General features: G+C 43.6%; 1 protein-coding gene across 2 annotated transcripts; it reads right to left on the bottom strand.

The window, feature by feature from the left end:
- Window positions 1-1,974: 1,974 nt before the first annotated feature.
- On the bottom strand, window positions 1,975-21,748 carry nfkb2 (nuclear factor of kappa light polypeptide gene enhancer in B-cells 2 (p49/p100)). 2 transcript variants are annotated; one of them, XM_023803370.2, is made up of 24 exons: window positions 21,337-21,748; window positions 20,507-20,562; window positions 17,333-17,375; window positions 16,996-17,062; window positions 16,878-16,918; window positions 16,448-16,546; window positions 16,103-16,254; window positions 15,174-15,286; window positions 14,890-15,048; window positions 14,695-14,799; window positions 14,470-14,558; window positions 13,988-14,126; window positions 13,484-13,618; window positions 13,099-13,275; window positions 12,805-12,946; window positions 12,410-12,524; window positions 12,091-12,298; window positions 11,829-11,998; window positions 11,409-11,511; window positions 11,073-11,269; window positions 10,797-10,875; window positions 10,144-10,307; window positions 8,210-8,321; window positions 1,975-2,657 (listed from the first exon to the last, which is right to left on the bottom strand). In XM_023803370.2, exons 2-24 carry the CDS (start codon window positions 20,521-20,523, stop codon window positions 2,569-2,571), a joined length of 2,715 nt encoding a protein of 904 aa, XP_023659138.2. In that variant the 5' UTR covers window positions 20,524-20,562; window positions 21,337-21,748; the 3' UTR covers window positions 1,975-2,568. The 2 variants fall into 2 exon arrangements, with proteins under 2 accessions (XP_023659138.2, XP_023659146.2); XM_023803378.2 differs by lacking the exons at window positions 16,103-16,254; window positions 21,337-21,748 and having other exon boundaries at window positions 20,507-20,537.
- Between the last annotated feature and the right edge of the window lie 22 nt (window positions 21,749-21,770).

Below are 21,770 nucleotides of genomic sequence, written 5' to 3'. Positions count from 1 at the left end.
GAAAATTGCAGACAATTTATAAATCTCCTTTAGAGATTCGGCAATGTGTAAATATACTAGAACAGGTCTCATGCCTCATGTCATATTTTTGTCACAAGGTATGTTCTACTCAGGAGCTCGTTGTCCACAATGGAAAACCATACACAGTAATTCCAGCACTCTATCAAAAGAGGGAGCCATTTTCTTCTAGAAACATCTCCACCCAGTATATTGAAGAGGATATTTATTGGCTGGTCACGGTACTGTTGGATCATGGCTGGTTGATTCCGAGGCACTGGGCCGTTTAAACTTCGGCTGATTCCATAGAAAAAGGAAGTCTGCATGTGAGGTTCCAGCCACTTCAAGCATTCCTTGCCCTGTGGGCTCTCCTTCACTCTGGAGATTAACCAGAAGGTTAGACACTCCTCTGCTTTAGGTCGCTAAGTACAGTACTGGCATTATTTGTCCATGTCCTTTGTTTAATAGGTAAATCCCATTCTGTTATGTGTTTGACTCCGAGTCATTTTCCCAGTGAGTCGATGGCTATGTGGGCTGGCAAAATTTATTGTGGTGAGGCAGACACCACTCCAAAATTTACCTTGAGGTTGTAGAGGACCCCAAAATTTAGGGGCGATTTTTAATCTGATGGGGATGGAACACGGCACTGCAGCAGTTTCAAAGGTACATCTCCAGGTGTTTCCTATGTGGCCTGTTTTGGTGACCCTAAAGTGGCTGCAAGGTGACAGCCATGTGACAGACTGCAGGATCCCCTGGTTGAAGGGGAGGTGCACCTCTCTCTCTCTCTTGTCTCCCTCGGCGCTGGTTTCCAAGCAGACCATGGACCAAGCTCAGCCATGTAGCACAGCCCTTCTCTGGTCCAGTGGAACATCTGTGGACTACATGTATGGTATTGCTCTCCAGATCTGTTATTTTCAAAATTATTTTTGTTCATGGTTGCTCTGCAACTCAGTCTGAGTGTTGCACATGATCACAGGTGTTTGTCTGTGTGTGTGATCCTCAGGGTAGGATTAGCGGGTCAGAGGTTAAGGTGGGATTAGGAATTCCCAGCTGGTAAGAGATTTGGATGGTAATGACTTTGGCTTTGTGGGATTTGCAAATGTGCTGTAATGGAGCAGAAGGAGACATTTTACCAAGAGCCAGCTGATCAGTGAAATGGTGACGACAGGGAGAATTCCACTGTAAAAAAACAATTTAGCAAATCAGCTTGATTGCAGCAGATCCACTGGACCACCCAGCATTGTTTTTTTTAACTTTGGATCAATCTAACACAGTGACTGTCTCCATCTTGTGCACTGTAGGCAGCCCAGAATCAGGATCAGTATATGCGTCTATTTCTGATTATTGTTGACATGGAAACCACCTGACCACCCACAGCTGGGAAATCTCTATAAGGGAGACACAGACCAACTACAGCCCTAACCCACACTAAACATGCACTGTCAAATACCATGTGTAAATACTACTCATTCTTTTAGTTGTCTTACATATAGTGTACTCTGAGAAATGTCATATTAAAATATGCATCAGGAAATCGAATTATATTTATGTCATTTTATATACAGGTATTATGTGTAATACCTCAGCTTCTGTTGCATCTGTTACAGTGTTCAGTGATTAATATGAATGTCTTTATTTGGACTGTTGAACTTTAGATGTATGTTTGCCAGCAGCCTGTAAAACCAGCCCTGAATCAGTATGGTGTTTGTATATATAAGCTTTTTGGCAGCAGACTGGAAAAATAAAGATTCCAATTAAAAATAAGCAGAAAGTGTCCGTCATTTTGATTTATGGTTTTTCATAATTTGCAGACAGATTTTTAACTAGTTAATCATCTTGTAACAAGTAACCAATCTCTGTGACATTTTCATGGATAATATAAAATATGGCGGAGTGAGAGGGTGGTGTTAATTTTTTTTTTCCCCTTGATCTATGCACATACTTATAAGGCAAACACAATGAACAAGCCTCTCCATGTTTTTTATATCAATTTATACCTTTTTATTTTCCAATATAAATCTTTAGCATTTATCATGGCCTGAAAATGGCACATTCATTTTTACTTCTATGCAATACAATCAACACAGATAATGACAACAGTTCTGTACATATGCTGGTGGAAATTGGTGAAATAAATATCTCTTAAAGCTGGGTGCTGTGTAAACCTTAAGTGCTAGTGGTGGCTTTTTATTTTGTTGCTTTGTTGGGTTTTTAGATCTCTGAGTCTATTGAACATCTCACACAGGGAATTCTCCCTTTCTGTGCAGGTCTGAATGGCAGTCAGTCGTCCGTAAATGCAATGGCATCCCAGCCCGATGACTCAGCCACCACAGGCCTGTGCTGGATTCCTGTGACGTCATTCGCTAGCTGTACCGCTACCATGACAACGAGAATTTCTAAGAGCAGTCTTATCCCCAACCCCCCCTCTCCCAACCCCACCTCGATGAGCAGATGAGCGGGCCAATCTCTGTCATGTATATTGCAAGAGAGACTCTTGGGACCCATGTCTGGTTGAAATACATGAACTGTGTGAGACTGTGAAGTGTCCCCTCTGCAGGTCAGCTGGGTGTTTCATGGGTTGGCCATCACAGGCTGCTGGATCTCCTGTTCCTCCACATCTTCTGTCACATGGCTGCCAAAGCCACTGTCTACGGTGGCATCTGATACAAAGGCAGGCAGATAAAATGGAGGTCAGTCATTACATGACAGCAGAGATAGAAGGGGGTATCATAGTGGCAGGATGTGAAGTGGGTACTGATGTTAGACAAAAGGTCTAACGGGGTGAGATCATATTCACTGCACTAGAAAGCTGGTGGTTACCTCCCCTGTTAAGGCTGGTTCATATTTTATAAGAATGTGGCAGCGCTATAGCGCATGCAGCGATGGTGGCGTAATTTCCATTCTAGAGACCAGCCTTGGAGAACGCATAGGGGTGCCGCATGGGAGGGCACATACCACTCGAAAACTGAAACACTGCAGCTGGTCCTTTTAGTGGTGCAAACAAGCTTCGATCGTTCATTGGCCAGGGGAACAGTAGCAGGTAGTCAGAAAGAAAATAGACCCAAGATTGTGTATAAACACCTTTTCTATCCTCTATGATCAGCATGATAACAAAACTGGCGAGCGGGTGTGAAGAATGGTTGACTGAGAAAGTCTAGAAATACCGGCATTTATATGATTCCTTGCTAAAGGATTCTAAACACTCCCAGATGGCTATAAACTAAAATAAAATGCATTTGTATGGCAACGCCATATACCTGTAAATGTCCCTGCATTAGTGTTATCGTCGTTTGTTTTATCGTTAAAAATTGAAAATGATATAAGAACTATATTATTTGAAATCCAGCTTAGTTTTCGGCATGGTATTTTAAAGATGTATATGTTTTGTTTTTATATTTTCTAGTTCCAGTTAAAGTTTTAGTAATTTCATTTGGATAAATGGATAGACGGAAAGTTGTAGGACTCAGCTAGCTACTGTAAAATGTTGAGATGTAGTTGGCTATTTCCACAAATCATTACTTTAGTTAAAATGGTAATGGAAAGTATTTGACATTTGTTTTTAATTTATTTCAGTTTGTTTTGGAAGTAATAGGTTTTGTTTAGTTTATTTTTTTATTATATTTTTATTATGGCTTTTTTCCATTACAAAAAAAGATCACAAAATACAAATACAGAAGAAAGAAGGAGAGAAAAAACCAAACCCCAACCTGTGAACAGTCTGGATTGATAGCTACTATATATTTATCCCGTGATTTATCAATATTTCAGTCCTCATCCTGTCGCAGAGAACAGAAACACAGTAAATTTTTTCCATTTCTCCAGACCTTGGTCCTCTTGAATTCTTATTTTGTGAATTAATTGCTCCATGGTATATGTTCCATCTACTATGTCAAACCATTTGTCTTGTGTTAGTGGTTCTGGCTTATCTTATTAAGTTTTTCCAACAATATTCTCGCCAAATACATGAGGATGAGGTAGAATGTTGGGATCTCCAAATATACAACCACTTGTCCTCAGAAATATTTACCCCTAATTCCTCTTCCCATTCCTGTTTTACATATAATGTTGTATTGCCTTTCCTTTCCATTAGTTGCTGATATAAAGCAGATATTATTCTGTATTTCTTAGAGTTGTAGGTTCCTATTATAATCCTAATTATGCCATTTCTGTCCAAATTTACTTTTGGTTTTACTTCCCTGTCATAAAAATCCCTTAGCTGCAAATATCTAGTGTCCTGGTTACCCAATGTCCCAGTCCTGCAAATATCTGATCCTGGTTACCCAAGGTATATTTCTGTTTCATCTCCTGATAGGTCATAAAATTTCTATCTTTCATTACTGTACATAATGCTGTTATTCCACTTATCATCCATTGTTTAAATCTCTGATCCAGTGTATTTGGAATAAAATGCTTGTCATAAGCTACCCATCGAAGTAGTCTGAGTTCTCCCTCAAGTTTATATTTCTGCACTATATTAAACCACAAATTAAATGTAAACTGCGTGATAGTATCCATTTTCGCAAGCCAGTCTTTTGCCTCATCTCCATCTCCAATGAAACTCTGAATTTCCCTCCCTTTTTATTGCTCTAAATTTTTCCATTTCGCTTCATAATCCTTAGCACACCAGCAAATTACAGGTCTAAGTTGTGCCGCATGGAAATATTAAAGTCCGGCAATGCCATACCTCCTGCATGTTTCCCAAGCTGTAAGGTTACATATTTGACCCTTGGCCTTTGACCATTCCATACTTTGACACCCTTTTATCCCAGGTTGTAAATTGTTTCTCAGGTATCTCGATGGGCAATGATTAAAATAAATAAAGAAGCCGTCGAAGAATGCACATCTTTATCACTTCTATTCGTGAACTAAAATCCAATGAAAGGACATCCCACCTCTCAAGATCGCTTCTAATTTCTTTATCCATTTGGATATAATTGGCTTTATATAGTTCATCAAAACCTCTTGTTAAGGTAACCCCAATATATTTAATTTTAGTTGCACTCCAATTCAATCTATATTCTTGCTGTATACTTTTGGAAAGGACATAATTTAATGTTAGAATCTGTGTTTTAGTCAAATTTAACCTGTATCCAGAATAGGTACCAAACATCTCGAGTTGAGTCAGTAATATGGGAAGGCTTGTACCAGGATCTTCTAAATAGCAAATTACATTGTCAGCAAAAAGCCCAATAACATGTTTTTCGTCCCCAGCTGTTATCCCTTTAAGATCCTCATTCTGCCTAATCAATTGTGCCAAGGGTTCTATAAAAATTGCAAACAATGTAGGCGATAAGCAACAGCCCTGTCTGGTTGACTGTTCTAGTTGTATACTCTCAGTCAAATTGCCATTAATTTTAATCTTCGTGGTTGAGCCTTGATAAAGTGTCCTAATACATCAAATGTCCTTCTCATTCAGTCCAAACTTCTCAAGTACCTGATATAGAAAAGCCCTATTAACACTATCAAATGCCTTTTCAGCATTAAGGCTTATTAGGGCTGCACTTATTTTATTGCGTCTAATATGGTCAATAATATGCAAGGTCCTCCTAATATTATCTTGAGTTTGCCGTCCCTTAATAAAACCTGTCTGGTCTGATCTATGATGTCACTCATAAAGTGTTTGTATCGGTTTGCTATAATTGAGGTGTACAGTTTATACAGTTTACAATCTACATTAAGTATTGATATGGGTCTATAACCCGAGCATGTCTCGCTGTCATTCCCCTTGGGAATCACCGATATTACTGCTTCCTTCCAGGATGGTGGGAGTTCACCATACTCAAGTGTATGATTAAATGATGACTCAAGCATTGCTATAAGTTGTTCACTGAATGTTTTGTACCATTCAGGTAGACCATCACTGCCAGGGGATTTATTTGTTTTCAGTCTACTTACTGCCTTTTTTATTTCAACTTTTGTAATGGGTGAGGTCAGGAGTTCATTCTGGTTCTTCCCAATCGCTGGTAAATCCAATGTTTCTAGAAACGCTCTCATCTGGTCAATGTCAGCTGACGGAGGCTGGCTATACAAATTCCCATAATAGTTCATAAATTTAGTTTCAATCTCTTTAGGTTCATAAATCATCTGGTTTGTAATTATAACTCTTATTTTATGAATTGTCCTATCAGCCCCGTTGTTTATCTTCTTGCTAACAGTCTGGTTGCTCTAGGCCCTACTTCATAATAGGATTGTTTCAAAAATCTTGTCTTCTTTTCAATTTCTGTATTTAATATTTTATCAATATTGTTCCTAATTTCTTTAATTTTAGGAAGTAACGAAGGGTCACATGCGCTCTTATGCTGCTGTTCAGTTTCGGAAAGTTTCTCCTTTTCCTCTTTATATGCTTCCTCTCTAGCTTTTTTAATAGCTGCTGTCTTAGCTACAGTATAAACTTTCCCCTCAAAACTGCTTTAAGAGCATCCCACAAAATGATTGGATTCACCTCTCCATTATCATTTTCAGTTTGATAAATTTTTATTTCTTCTTTTATGTTTTCGACAACTGACTTATTATTTAAAATCCCAACATTTAACTTCCACATTCTTTTTTTCTCCTGTGGTTTTAATTGGACTTTTAGATCCAATACATCCGCTCCTTCTATCTTCCTATTCCTATACTCAATATATATCCTTTTTATTCACAAAAAAATAATCAATCCTAGCATAGCTATCATTTGGGGCCGAGTAGTGCATATAATCTCTTTTAGAGGGATAAAGTTCTCTCCAGATGTCAACTATATCAAATTCTTTAAATGTTGTTCTAATCATTTTAGTAACATGGTTAATATTTTTCTTATTGTTTGTTGTGTCTAGTTTATTATCCATCACAATATTAAAGTCACCCCCACATATTAAAATACCATCCATTTCCAAAATTATGTGGTCAAGCAAAGTTTTAAAAAAACATTTCCTACTATTTGGTGGAGCGTATACATTTCACAATAATAAATCTTCCCTCCTTATCACTGAATACTTTAGTATATTCAAATTTCACCAAGTTGGAAATCAGTATAGTCACACCTAATCGTTATCAAAGTAAAGCCGCTTGCCCTCAATTTCAATCTTCTGCTGCCAGGATTTCCGTAGGACCAACTCTTTAATGTGGAACTGTAAGAAGTTCACTACTATTGATCTCGGGGAAGAGGTCACGGCTGGCCGTGGGACCAATGCTCTGTGTGCCCGCTGTATTTGTAACTCTACACCATCTGGCAAGTCAAGTCGACTTTTAAACAACTTGCTTACAAAATCAATTACTGACCTCTCCTTTTTTCCTTCTGGTACGCCATAGATACGGAGATAATTTTTCTAGAGAGGCTCTCCAAAACAACTATCTTCTCCTTCATCTCCGCATTGTCTCTCAATACTGTTAGCAGTGTGTCTTTCATTTCCAAGCAGGCCGATTCCAGGTCTTTTATCTGTGTTTGCGCCTCAATAATGCTAGCCTTTTGACTCTGCAGTTCCTGTAAAACTTCGTCTCTAAACTGAACGAGATCGTCCTTCATTGTTTTCCTGACATCATTTTTAAATTCGCTCAGGTCCCTTCTCAAATCTTGTTTAAAGTCTATCAGCTAATTATAAAGTAGCGTCAGACCCTCAAGTAATGCGCCATCTTTGATGCTGTTTCTTCACCATTCCCATGCTCACCATTAGCCATGTCCGAGTTTTCTTGAGTTTTATTCAAAGTTTTATCATTCTTATGACTCCTTTGTGCTTTCCCCCTTTCATTCTCGAGTTTAGATGATTTCAAAACTACTTATATTTATAGGGGGTATTTTACCAAAACCAACTCTGAGGAGCTCGCCTCTACACGTCCATCTCGCTGCAGCGCCACTGGAAGTCCCAGTTCATTTTTGTATCTTATTTCAGTTCACAAAAATGTTTTTGTTAATGATAAAAACCCTGCCCTGCATACTGTAAGGACACATTGTATGATTAGTTTTAATAAAATTTGTATTTTTAATGTAACGTCCAAACCACGCTTCATAAACATAACTTCTAAGGGCAGCTTTGCTCTATAGCGCCACCCCAGGCCTGCCATCAAAGCACATGGCTACCTGGCGTGGTGTAAGAACATTTGGCATTGTGGACAGTTCAGCATTACAGTGCGCTTGCTGTTGCAGGGCTGTGTCTGCATGAAGTATGAACCAGGCCTTACCCATTACAAGCTGCCACTCCAGCATAAACATGTAATAATGCAGCCATGCTCATCCTACCTGTGCTCTGGGCCTTGTCCCTCAGCTCCGTCTGTCTCAGCAGCTTCACTCCCTCATTCAGACCCAATGACTGCAGGGCCTCCACCAGAGTCTCCAGCTGACCACCGCCCAACTGCATGAAAATGGAGAGAAGTGACCGGTGAGCATGCTCATTGAGGACACAGGTCCAGGTGACCGGTGAGCATGCTCATTGGGGACACAGGTTAAGGTGACCGGTGAGCATGCTCATTGGGGACACAGGTTCAGGTGACCGGTGAGCATACTCATTGGGGACACAGGTTCAGGTGACCGGTGAGCATGCTCATTGGGGACACAGGTTCAGGTGACCGGTGAGCATGCTCATTGGGGACACAGGTTCAGGTGACCGGTGAGCATGCTCATTGGGGACACAAGATCAGGTGACCGGTGAGCATGCTCATTGGGGACACAGGTTCAGGTGACTGGTGAGCATGCTCATTGGGGACACAGGTTCAGGTGACCGGTGAGCATGCTCATTGGGGACACAGGTTTAGGTGACCGGTGAGCATGCTCATTGGGGACACAGGTCCAGGTGACCGGTGAGCATGCTTATTGGGGACACAGGTCCAGGTGACCGGTGAGCATGCTCATTGGGGACACAAGATCAGGTGACCGGTGAGCATGCTCATTGAGGACACAGGTTCAGGTGACCGGTGAGCATGCTCATTGAGGACACAGGTTCAGGTGACCGGTGAGCATGCTCATTGGGGACACAGGTTCAGGTGACCGGTGTGCACGCTCAGTGAGGACACAGGTGATGTCTCTCAACATGCATACTTGACCGTATTTGTGTTCTCATGTACCTATTTTATGTGACCTTCCATTGCAAAAGACGAATTCTAATACTCAAGAACAGAAGTACAGAGGACGGTAATAATACCCAGATGACGTTCTTGCCCAACCCCAAATATCAAGGATACATTGGTTGCATCCTCGCCAAATGAAACCAATCCCACGATTAACTGCGGCCCAAGTTCATTCTTGGGAGAGAAGTTAGCAAGACTGGTCTTGCTAAGACCACAAATACGATCTCTGCGTTCTTGGTATTGAGAAACACCCAGGGTCTGCTGGCTGAGAAGCATGCTCAGTAGAGACATAAGATCATGTTACCAATGAGCATGTTCTGTACATTTCAAAATAAATTTAAAAATCAGTGTTTCTCAAACTTAAGTGGCCAAGCATCACACAGGTGATAAAAAAAATTACACACACAAAAGCTCAGGAAATGCCATGTGTAGTATTGTGTTATCTTTAACCCTCTGGGGTCTAGGGGTAGGGAACACACTTTCACTGACTGGGGCATGATCACACATTTCTTTAATACGCTGCATCGCCGACGATGCACTCAACCCCAGGGGGTTAAAATATATTAATACACCTGAAAACTATTAAGAAAATGAATTTTATATATCAAGTAATTCACATTGATTTTCATTTTAAATTTCTTATTTTTTTTTTTGCCGGGGGCTCCAGTTTCCTCCCACGGTCCAAGCGCGTGCAGGATAGGTTGATTGAGTCTAAATTGGCCCTGTAGTTGTATGAGTGTACGTGTGAGTGTGTGTGCCTTGCGGTGTGTTGGCAACTGCGCAGGGTTGGTTCCTGCCTGCGCCCATTGTTCCCAGGATAGACTCCGATTCCCCCCAGTTGGGACTGAGCGGTTTCAGAAAGTGGATGGATTTTTTTCAGTGCGCACAGCAAATTACCCTGGTCTTTTTCCATACCACCTGGGGGTGCCCTGAATACCACTGTTGGTGTGTTCCACAGTTTGAGAACCACTGTGTAGAAGCAGTGCACATTTGCAGTTCTTCACACACTCAATTATAAAATGTTATTGTGCAGCCAAACATACACCACAGTTAAGGCTGGCTAGCATTACCTAAGGCAGTGTCACAGTAAGACAGGACACTAAAGCCCACCTGGTAGTTCTCCAGCAGGTGCTGGCAGGGTGAAGGACTCTCCTGGTATAGGTCGGCCAGTGTGAGCATGCCCAGCTTCTCAGCCAGCTGCCGCAGTGGCACATTGGCCTGGCTCAGAATCCCACAGAGTTTGCTGAGTGTCTCGATGTCCATCTGTGGTTTTGCTGTAGGGAAAGAAGAGGTTAGAGGCTGCAGAGAGGCCTGCCAGGCACAGGGGTCAGGAGCTGTGCAGACAGAGGCTGCAGAGGCCTGCCAGATACAGGGATCAGGAAAGGAGCCATGCAGGAAGAGGCTACAGAGAGGCCTGCCAGGCACAAGGGTCTAGGGCTGTGTAGGCAGAGGCTGCAGAGAGGCCTGGCAGGCAAAAGGATCAAGAGCCATGCAGGCAGAGGCTACAGAGGCTGTGCAAACAGAGGCTGCAGAGATGCCTCCTAGGTACAGGGGTCAGGGGCCGTACAGGCAGAGGCACTAGCCAACTGTCCAAAATTAGAAATTCTTATTAACAATAATCTCCAGACATGATACATACTAAAATTCTATTAAAAACAGTGGATCTGTTACACCAGCTGCTTAAGCAAAAACACAGTAATATGACAGACTGTCAGATCATATCATTGGAACTGGCCTCATTAAGCTGCATGTCTTTCTCTCACCTTCCTCCTGCTTCTCGCTGGGCTTGGCGACTTCTCTGCTAGGCCTGTCGCTCTCTCTACTGTCCAGAATTGCTCTTACCTGCCACAAGGGGGAGCTCACATTATTCAAGCTCTTGAAATGAAGTACAGGATGTATAAACAAAAACAAGGTGCCCAGGTCACAGTTAAGGAGCAGAGAAGTTTTGAGTATAGATATAAAACTTCTGTTTAATTGCTTCTAGATTCTGAGACTCAATTTCAGATTAATAATGCCAGGAAATGGGGCGGGTTCCTCACCTTCTGGCACCTGGCCAGGTCTAAGGGGGTATGGCCTCCAGCTCTCTTGCGGGGGTTCTTTGGCACCTCACTGGGGGACGATGCTATCTGCTGTTGCATGCTCATCTCTTCTACAGCCTCATCTTCCTTATCGTCGTCTTCCTCATCAGAGGAGCTGAGGAAGAGGGGCTCATCATTCTCTAGGTCCTTCCTGGCGCCTGAAGGGGGGCAAATGCAGAGATCAGTAGCTGGTTTCGAACCTGAGCGCTAAGCTGACCTACAATTGACTACTGAAGCAAATCGGCAAAGGGCACAGGAGGAAGACCACGGTATGTTTCCTGACTGTGAGTGGCCCACCTGCAGCAACGAGCATGGAGCAGAGTGTGGGGGAGCCCAGGCTGGCTGCCAGGTGGAGGGGTGTGTTCCCGCAGAATGTGCTGGCATTCACGTCGGCCTTCAGCTGCAGATGGAGAAGAACAGCGACGGTAAACTTTAGGGTGTATTTTTTAACATATACTTGATAACCTCGAAAAAGGAAAAATCACTAAAGCTGTGCAGTTTTTCTTTTCCTACGACAGAGTAGTAATTTTTTAGCAAAACTTAAGGATGGTCTCAACTCAGCTGACTAACACGGTCCTTGTGATGTGACGGTTGCATATGCATAACATGTGATGTTGGAATTAACATGATCAGGCAGCCCTAAACAGTAGCACCCTGGCAGTGTCACCTGGCCAGACTGTGAGCTTGGTGAGGAAGTTCTGAGGTTCTGACACATACCTCTGTGATGAGCATGCAGGCCACCTTGAAGAGGTTCTCTCTGACGGCGATGTGCAGTGCCGTGTTGCCGCTCTTCAGCTCAGCAGCATTGACCCGGGCACCACAGAGCACCAGCGCCCGCAGGCAGCGCTCGCCCCCCTTCTTCACAGCCAGGTGCAGTGGGTGGAGCCCTGGGGGCAAACGACAGACATGTCACGGGAACGGAAACCGGGATAGGAAGGAAGGGTGTGATGACTGCATGGCTGCATTCTCGGCCCCGTACCATGGTAGTCGGCTGTGTTGAACAGGTGGCTGTAGTTCTCCTTTAGGTGGGTGAGGAGGACGCGCAGCACAAACTCGTCACCGATATCCGCTGCCAAGTGCAGCACCGACCTGCCATCCCGGTCGACCAGGGTGGGGTCGGCCCCCGCTTTCAGCAAGCAGTCCAGCACCTTGTGCTGCTTTGTTATGACTGCAAGGTGCAGGGGAGTCTGTGGGATGGACACACAAAGGACTCTCACTGCTTCACAGGGGCTGGTAACGCTACAGCGCAGTGCTGCGAGACAGACAGGGACCCTGAGGGCAGAGCTGGCCCTGCTTACCTGGCTCATGTGATTGCGGATGTTGAGGATCTGCTGCTGGGGAATGGTGCTGATCATATACACCAGCTGCTGGACCACCGCAGGCTGCTGGTGAATGATGGCCAGGTGCAGGGGCCTGGGACATCAAACAGGTAGAGCTGACCACAAGTGGAGCTTCCAGTCACAGAGAGGATCAGTGATGGAGCTGTTTAAGGCTGATATTCTAGGTCTCAGGACAGAAGCTTGTGCTAGTGGTTGTGGGGTCAATTCAGGTGCTTGTGCCGGATTGTAAAAAGTAAAATGGTAAAAAAGAAAAAAGAGTTGGCAGAATAAGGTAATGATAAGATACTGGCTCCTAAGTATGAGGTAGGTTAGTGCGGGCGTGCTGCATCTGCCTTGCAACGCAAGGGACTCACGTGTCTCCATTCTCATCCTGCACGGAGTAGAGCTGCCTCTGCACGGCCAGCAAGAGGCAAACGTCGCCCGTGCTGCAGTAGTCCAGTAAGGCTCTGGCGGTACGCCGGGCTGTCTGAGTGGCGCGATTCTGCAGCATGGAAGCTGTAAGGGGAGGGAGGGGTGGGACGACGTGTGGTCTTAGTGACACCTTTGCCAAAACGGCTGCTACTTCACTCTTGGATCAGTAATGGAGGTGGACCAGACACGTCCTGGGTCCTGCGCCCCAGCCCCCCCTTCCGCCCCTGGAGGCTCACCAATCTGAAGCAGCTGCTGCTGCAGGGGCGGTCCTCCTGGTGGCACCCTGCTGCCCTCCTGCCGGTCGGCGGGGGTGCTGGGGGCTGGCACCGAGGCTGCCATGCGTGTACCATTGCCCATGAAGGTGCCCATGGTGCTGAAGCCCATGTCCAGCTGTGGGTTAAAGGGGAATCCGCCTGGGAGGGAGGGGGGCAGGGAGAACTACATCAGCTTCAGCTGCAGGCCTGCTGACTGTGACATTACGACCTGTTTCAGGAGGCCTATTTTTATGATTAATTAGTCACCTGTTAAGAAATCTGCTGTCACCCATGAATCAAAGCCACAAATCTAGACAGTCAGCACAAAAATCATCCCCTAAAAGCTCACACAGCTGCGGTTTCTTACCGTTTCCTCCTCTACCTGATCCTCCGAAGCTCCCCGGTCCTCGGCCAGTCCCGGCAGCCCCCCCAGGGGGCCCATTCCATGGGTCAAAGGAGTGAGGGAGGGGCTTCTTTTTTTTGCGCTGAACTTCCTCCTTGTCTGATGCCGGCATGAGAAAGACACACAGAGGACATGATGTTCAAAACTGACAAGAAACATTATCAGGTTTTATTGGCTTTTTGACAATTTTAGAATTTTTAAGGTATGTGGCATAAAAGGATCCATAATTGCTTACAAAGTAGCCATCAACATTATTAGCCAATGATATATTTTAAACTATTGAGTAACTGGGGAGGGGGAACTCCAGGGACCAATCAGCTTTTAGCTGAAGCCAGTGCCCCTATGGCCCCGCCCCTGCATATGCCACCTGTGTACAGCTACCATGTGCAGTACACCGAGACTAAGGCAGCACTCTAGTATAGTAACTGGTTGAAAATATTGCAGTATCTCTCCCTTGAGTCGGCTTACCTTGCACATGCGGCACGTAGGTAAACTGCTTAGGCTCACTGCAGTCACTTCCCTTCCGCCGTTTCAGCTGCAGGAACACGGTGACAGGCCGCTCGATGTCCGGAGTGTGGTATTTGGGAGTCTTAAACACGATGGCGTACTGCGCGGGGAAGATGGTGTCACGCGGTGTCATTTTAGTTTTGATTTTTACATTTTTTAATGGGCAAAACATGTTTCAGGTATTTTTTATGGTAATTAAAGATAAATCGTTATTTTAGCTAAATAGTATTTAAAAACGGTAATGGAAAGTGTTTGACATTCGTTTTTATTTTAATTTGGTTAGCTTCAGAAGCAATATTTATTGTTTTCATTTAGTTGTAGTTATTTATTTTATTTTCCTATAATTTTATTTTATTTTATTTCAGTTTCTGAAAATTCTCTTATAGTTTTTGTTAATAATATCCATGGTGCCACAGCCACTTGGGTCCATGCTTCGGACTCACCTGTTTGTGGACGTCTGTGGGAGAGAAGTCACCAAAGTCTTCCCAGCCTCCCTCCTTATCCTCCTCAAAAAAGCGAATATCGATATCATCTGGGGAAAGAGGAGAAACACAAGTGAATTCATTATTGCTTACTGGATGCAAAGTACCCGTCTGCTGGGAATTCTGGGAAGTGTGATTCCTCAAGGGTTACAAAGAACTGCCAGAAAGTCACTGGCAGCGGATTACCTTTCTGCACCTTGTCACACAAAAGGAAGATCTCGTCTCCACCCAGCACGGAGCCGCAGGTCTTGTCCATGCGGGAGATCTTCAGGTTAGAAGCATTGGGCGACTCTGCAAAGACACCACAGTGTGATCATGTGACTCGCGATTCTGAGCAGATGAGTCTGTGTGCTGTGTGTGTCCTCTTGCTGCAGGACTCACTGCTGTCATAGATGGGCTTGGAGATGGCCGGCTTCAGGGCTCTGGTGTAATCCCCATCACCATCCGGCAGGTATGCCGTGAACTTCAGCCTCACCACATTCAGGTCCATCTTGTTGCCCAGCTCTTTGGCCTCCTTTAATATTTCCTGCTCTTCTGCGTCTGTTTTTAACATGACATTTTTAATTTGACCAAATCTGCATAACAAAACATTAGAACAGTGTATTACTAGAGTCACTAGAGTCAGTTCACTGTGTAATTTTTTTTTGGGGGGGGGGGGGGGTTACCAGTGAAGTGGTAGTTTGGTCCCTTCTGCTTCAGCTTCTCCTCCCTAAGTCTCTTGGAGAGGACCTCAAGGACCCCTTTCTTTGTGATGTGGAGGATGCCCAGGTTGTTGAACCTTGAATGTAAGTCAGAATCAACAACAGTGCTTGTTACACCAAGAGCAACAGCTTTGATTACAGAACATTTCACTCCAGTGAAGGTGCCTCTCTTTGGGGGGACTCTCCATTCATGTCTATGGGCATAACCCTAACCTCTGCTATAACAACATTAACCCTTACTAGGTCCAGACCTTAACCATAATTAACCAAACAAAATATAAGACTTTTGGCATTTTTAGTTTTTTGATCTCATTCATAGATTTTCATTTAATTCAATCTCCCCTTGCAGTAAAAATAACACATTGTGAGGACATATGACCACACACGCACACGCACACGCACACACACACACACACACACACAGGTTTGTAATTATAGCTTTGTGGTGACTCTCCATTCATTTCTATTTGGAAAACCCTAATCCCAACATTATGACCTTAACGCCTACTCTGCTCTAACCATACCCATAAGTAATCAAACAAAATATGAGACTTTTGGCATTTTTAGTTTTTTGATTCCATTCACAGATCTTTGTGGGGACCTGAAAAATTTTATTTTATTAATGTGAAACCAGCTATTCTCCTGAATTTTTACTGAAACTGACTTGAGCTGGAAAAAAAAAATCTTGCTAGAAAGGCTAAACATTCAAGGTTTTTTTTTTTTTCTCCAAAAAAGAGACTTAACAAGCACACAGTAACTAATGCAGCGGGTGTGCTCTCAGCCCAGTGGAGGCACCAGACAGTCACATGATCATAGTCACACGGTCATCTTTGCGTATGCGGTAATAGTCACATGATCAGAGGATGACAGACAGCCTTTGGTGCGTCACTCACTGCGCCGTCAGGTCAGTGGGCCCCACTTCCATGCTGCACATGCCACTCTCGTTGCAGTGCTTGCCCACCAGGCTGTGTGCGTGCACCCGAGGGGGATCCATGTGCGTCACCAACTGCACCTCCACCCTGGCGTAGCCCATGTAGTTACACACCTGGAGGAAACCATCGCAGCATCAACCACCCAGACAGCAGGCTGCTCAACTCACCCTCCCGGGGCTAAAACTCATCTGCTTCTGATTGGCCGACCATCTATGGTGACGTGCCTCTCTGTCACAGCCTAGCGGCATGCAGCAGCAGTACCAGGCCACCTGGACGCACATGTTCAGACAGGGGTGGGCAGCGTACCTTGACTGTGGGGTAAGTCTTCTTATTCTTCTCACTGGAGGCGCCGGGCAGACCACCATGGGAGGGACCCTCGCACTCATAGCGAAATCGAAATCCCCTCTGGACAGAAGCAGTGATTTAATGGTTAATCCCCCAAAGTGGAGCCTGTCCATAACTTTCCAGGCAGGAGTCTCCCAGCTGACCTAGTGACGGCTGTAAGCAAGGCCCTGCTTGTTTGTCACATAATCTGTTTACATTTGACATGCAAACCCGCATAGACAGAAAGGCAGATCAGGTTGGCACCCAGTTTGCTTTATTAAGTAGTTATCCCATACTCTTACATAATGTACAAAAATGGTACCAAAGTGACCCCAGAATTCTCCTTGTGGTTCTGAATTGGACCACAAGGAATAGGCTTCGATCTTTTAAAACAGACAGATGCCACGCTCACCTGTTTGGGCTCCTCGATGATCTGTAGGTATGGCCCATTTGCTGTGGAGAACGAAAGGCACAGGGTCATTCTCGCAGTGATAGGCTACCTCTTAGATGTGCCCGGGGGTGGCACTCACCTGTCTCTGGCAGGTAAGGCTCGCTCTTCACGGACGGCATGAATGAGTACGGGAAGTCCATCATGAACTGCTTGCCGAGCGGAGCGGGGGAAACGGAAACAGCAGTGTGTGTTTCAGTGCAGCTACTGTACACTGACCTTATTTACACAGAAAGAGCTAAGCTGGAGATCTTCTGCTTGAAGCAAACTATCAGTTAAACTGTTAAAAAGTGCTGATTAAACAGCTAAAGGATCTCAAAACAACAACTGCCTAAAATCAATAAATCCCCGGTACTGGCAACAGACTTGAATATGTGTCCTTGTACTCTGCCTGGGGAACTACCATGTTTGACTCTTACCTCAGTTTCAATCATGTTGATGTTGTATTGATTTTCTTCCAAGCTGAGGGAAAAAGTGAAAAAAGAACAAATGTCACGATCGGTGTGCAGTGACTGAGCAGGTGATCACTGGGTCACTGGGTCGCAGTTGCAACAGGGCACGGGCCAGAGCAGCCAGAACTGCACACACCTCTACACAGCTGACATGTCCCGCGCTTATGAGACAGGTCTCTACTCCACAAGAAATGCTTCTACTTCACCTACATGTCTGGCACTAATCTTCAACCTTCCCTTTCAAAGCAGGACTAAGAATAAGAATAGAACACCAGATATCAATGATGCACAGCAAAAGGTGTGTGTAGTTTCCGTTCTCAGCAGATGGCTTAAGATATTGCTGCGGTTAATGTTTTTCTTTCTTTTTTTTTTTTTACTCTTTTGCTCTCTCTTTGTGTCACTTGTTTCCAGGAAACATATGAGCAAAAAAGCCAGTTAGGAAAGCCCCCAAAATACCAGAGGCCTCCGCAGTCACACACACACACACGCAAACACGCACCCACTGAGGTGGAGACCCTGACTGGGAGTGGCGCTATCCCCCATGGAAGGGAGAGGGCTTCCCAAAAACCCTTCCCCACAGTCCTCCCTTCACCATGAAAAGCCCTGAGTCTTATCAGTTTACGGCTCTCAGTAAGCAGTTCGCTTCACATCTGAGCCGTTTCTGCTCTCTTGACCGTCTTTTTCGGTGATACTTGTCCCATCCATTTTATTGTGTTTACTTCTTAGCAAAAAATGCTTTCAGAACTTTCAATGGACCATAAGAGCCTAACCACTATCTGTCACATACTGAGCCCAGTACCGTAAATCGAATTCTCATAACAGCCTGGAATAACCCCAAAGGGGCAAACCCTCGGCTTCCATTTCAGCTTACCTGCGAAACAAGAGCAATTTTGGCAATTCTAAGGAATTTCACAGAATGAAATCTGCATAACCACGCTTTACTATTACACTTATATTTATACATTTTACATTTTTGGTTATTTTTTCGCGAGAAAAATATCTGCACAGACTTGTCCAAAGAATAAACCAGATGGACATCTTGAAACAAACTGCTGATTTAATTAATGCACTTTCAGGGTTTATGTAAAAATAATAGCACATGTTCACACACTAATGTACTTAGGAGCGCAGAATTTTAAGGCCAGTTTGAATGATTGTGCTGTCAGGTTTCAGCAGCTCCCCATTGATGAAAATTTTGAGTATATATCAGCAGATAAAACTGGTGACTACCTTAGAAAGAAGGTCATGGTCATTACATAGCCTTCTCTGTTTGTTAAGCATACAGATAAAGGTGATTTGATTGTGTCTTGGGCATGTGTGTTCTATCGCATCTCTGAGGGAACATCAGAGTTCATGGCAACCAGGAACTAGAACCTCTCATCTTACAGCCCGTCTGGACGCTGTAACCCCGTCGAGTCCAGAAAGGTCTCCCAGTTTGGGGCTCTAAGTGCCGCTTGAAATGCCCATGATACCCTGTCACGAAATGTCCTGGTGTCCAGGAGCACAGGAAAAGCTTCCTCTGCACCACAATGCAGGGTCACCCTCACTCATCCAGCCAAATATCCACAGATTTAAAAGCACATCCAGTTCTGCTCTGGGAAAGTCAGGGCATCTGCCAAGGTATCTAAGAGGAAGTAAATCTGTCAAGAGTGAAGATGCATATTACAAACTGACTTTATAGTGTCACGGCACGTTAATAACTGGGTGACAGGCATCAGGAGGGCAGCAACAAAAAAATGAAAAATGAATCAGAGAAATACCCTCATAAGTCTACAGAGCAAGATGCAAAGTTGTGAAAAGGTTCATATAAGTCTGTTCAGTCATCTTCAGTTTTCAGAAACAGTATTGAATTACTTTTGTAAAACGGTACCAGTTTATGGGAAATAATATACATTACAGAGATAATAAGTGATAAAATATAAATAATAAAGCTTTCATTTTGTTCCTAGTTTTTATGAAAACTGTGATCTTGAGGACATAATAAGTCCGTGTCTGATAAAATCAACCTTTCGCTAACCTGACATCTTCCATTCAATGCATTCTTTATCTTGATGATTTTCTAGTAATTTGAGTACAATCCATGACTGGTTTCCACTAGAATGATGCAACTCTGTGCAGTTATGTTTTGACGTGAGAAAGTCTTGCTTTGAACAGAAATGATGTCATTATCATTCCCAGCAGCAGGGCTGACGTGGTAAGTGTTCTGACAACACGGAGAAGAATGTACTCTGCGATTCTCATCACTTGGCCAAAATAACAGAAAATCAAAATCTTTTTCCTTTTCTACTGTGGTCATGCCTAGATGCCATATTTTCTGAATTCATTCACATTTCAACAGCGAATTTTTTTTTTGGTTGTTAAATTGCCTGTGGTTAAATACCTGCTCGATTGTTTTTGCTTTAGAGATTTTGCGGGGTAACATACTGGCCTTAATATAAGATTTTTTCGTCTCCTTTTCGTGCGTGATTTGCAAGAGAATCAACCAGCCTTGTTAAACTGTAAATTATCACTGTGGGCTTCATTTTTATTAACGGAACATAACCTATGCCTTGTATTTTGGAGAAATCCTAGGAACATAAACCGTGCACCATACAGTGTGCGTTTGTTACTGTTGTCATATAAATGGATTTTCAGCGATCCAATTCTGCGTGGTTATACTAATAAAACCCCACAAAACTTTCAGAAACCTCAGCCATATACATTGCAAGCCCATTCTTCTATGCCCTGTGACGTTTCTGACATCCACAAGACAAACATTATCAAGCTTAATCACCAATTTCTTAACCGTCACTCAACCAACCCACTAACCACAGAGGGTGCACACGTTTCTACGTCAATGAAATGAACAATCTTGTCATATTATGAGCTGCCACGGATGACCAGGCTATATTACCACGTCCTACAGATTGCGCAGAAATATCTGAATAGCAACTTTCTTAACTGTAAGCAGAATGAAAAATAAAAAGTGAAGTGAAATACAAGTGCTGAGTTAATGACCTGTCACCCATCTTCCCCTCATGTGCTGCCTTCCTGTAACCCAATTTCAGCATATGCAGCTGCATAGCTGCTGTTTTTTCTACTAATGGTGAATATTTAAAACATGAAAGACTCAGTAGAGATGATTTAGTAAAATGCACATACCTCATTGTACTGGACATGGTTCCTGTCACAGGCTGTGCTTTCAGACTGACGGCGCTCTGAAAGATGCAAACTTATTTAGATCGCACACTCATGTCATTGTAAATAATCCCCAAATCTGTTTCGGAAATAACTGCGAACAGTCCCTGTCGGCTCTCCTGACAGTACATAGCAATCTTCCCTCCCACTCCCAGCGCGTAGGGAATTTCCGATCAAGCTCTTCAGCTCTGCAGTAACATTGGGCTTTTGCATTGCGGATGCTCCAGACCCTTGCAGCCATGGAACGGCCAGAAGACTCCCGTTTCCAGAGCCCCACGTTAGCCTATAACGAATGCTGCTTTGCTTACAGTGCAATCGATTCTCGTTTTTGTACCAGTACATCTTCGTAAAGGGAGCGTTTTCTTCCCCTAGGATAAATACACAAGTTTATATGCCAAATGCTTCGCCAAAAAGAGATGAAGACCCTCGGCGTAGCATTTCTTTGTAATGAGTAATCGGTTTTTAAAACTCGTTGGCACGCCACCGATCCTCTTTCGAACGTCCAAATTTAGCACTTCTTTCACTTCTATTGACAGACTGAGGAGATAAATGTAAATAGTCACTCAAGCCCTACACCCGTACGTGTAACATCTATAATATTACTAAACTATATATTATATATATAAATATATTTATATATAAAAAACAGTATAACTATTTTCTGACCGAAGGAACGACAAAATATTATGTAAGTGGGTTAGTCTCGAGAAGCTGTGTTAAAGCATATTCTTTAATAACTGCAGAGGAAGTCATAACACTTTTTATGTATATCCATTAGCAAAACATTTTCTTACCTTCACTAGGTTTTGGAAGAGGCCGACTCGTCAATATCTGTAGCAATAATGGATATTATTGAGACGCAAAATGAAATCCTAGTTTTGTTCCATCAGAATTTCCCTACTCAGTTATCCGAATAGCCAGTATGCGGGTTATTGTCAATCGAAATGAATGTTTCTGTTGCACAATTACCCCTTCTTGCACTTCGGCATCAAATGGAAATCCCCTGACAGGGGAATTCCGTGGGCATGAACGTCAAGAGTGCTTGTAGCTCATTGGTTTGAGCGATCGTCAATTACATAAGCCCCGCCTCTCCTTAAACACCAATGTCTGTACAAGAACTTTTCACAAACCGGTGTACACCATGTACGCTCTCGCAGGCGGAACTCACTATAAGGCTCTAAAGATATCTGGAAAGACATAATAGTATATTTGAAAGAATATGTAATAT

The sequence above is a fragment of the Paramormyrops kingsleyae genome, chromosome 3, assembly GCF_048594095.1.
Source record: "Paramormyrops kingsleyae isolate MSU_618 chromosome 3, PKINGS_0.4, whole genome shotgun sequence".
Taxonomy (NCBI): Eukaryota; Metazoa; Chordata; class Actinopteri; order Osteoglossiformes; family Mormyridae; genus Paramormyrops; species Paramormyrops kingsleyae.
Note: the sequence above shows the minus strand (reverse complement) of the source record. Positions and strands in the feature narration are given on the sequence as shown.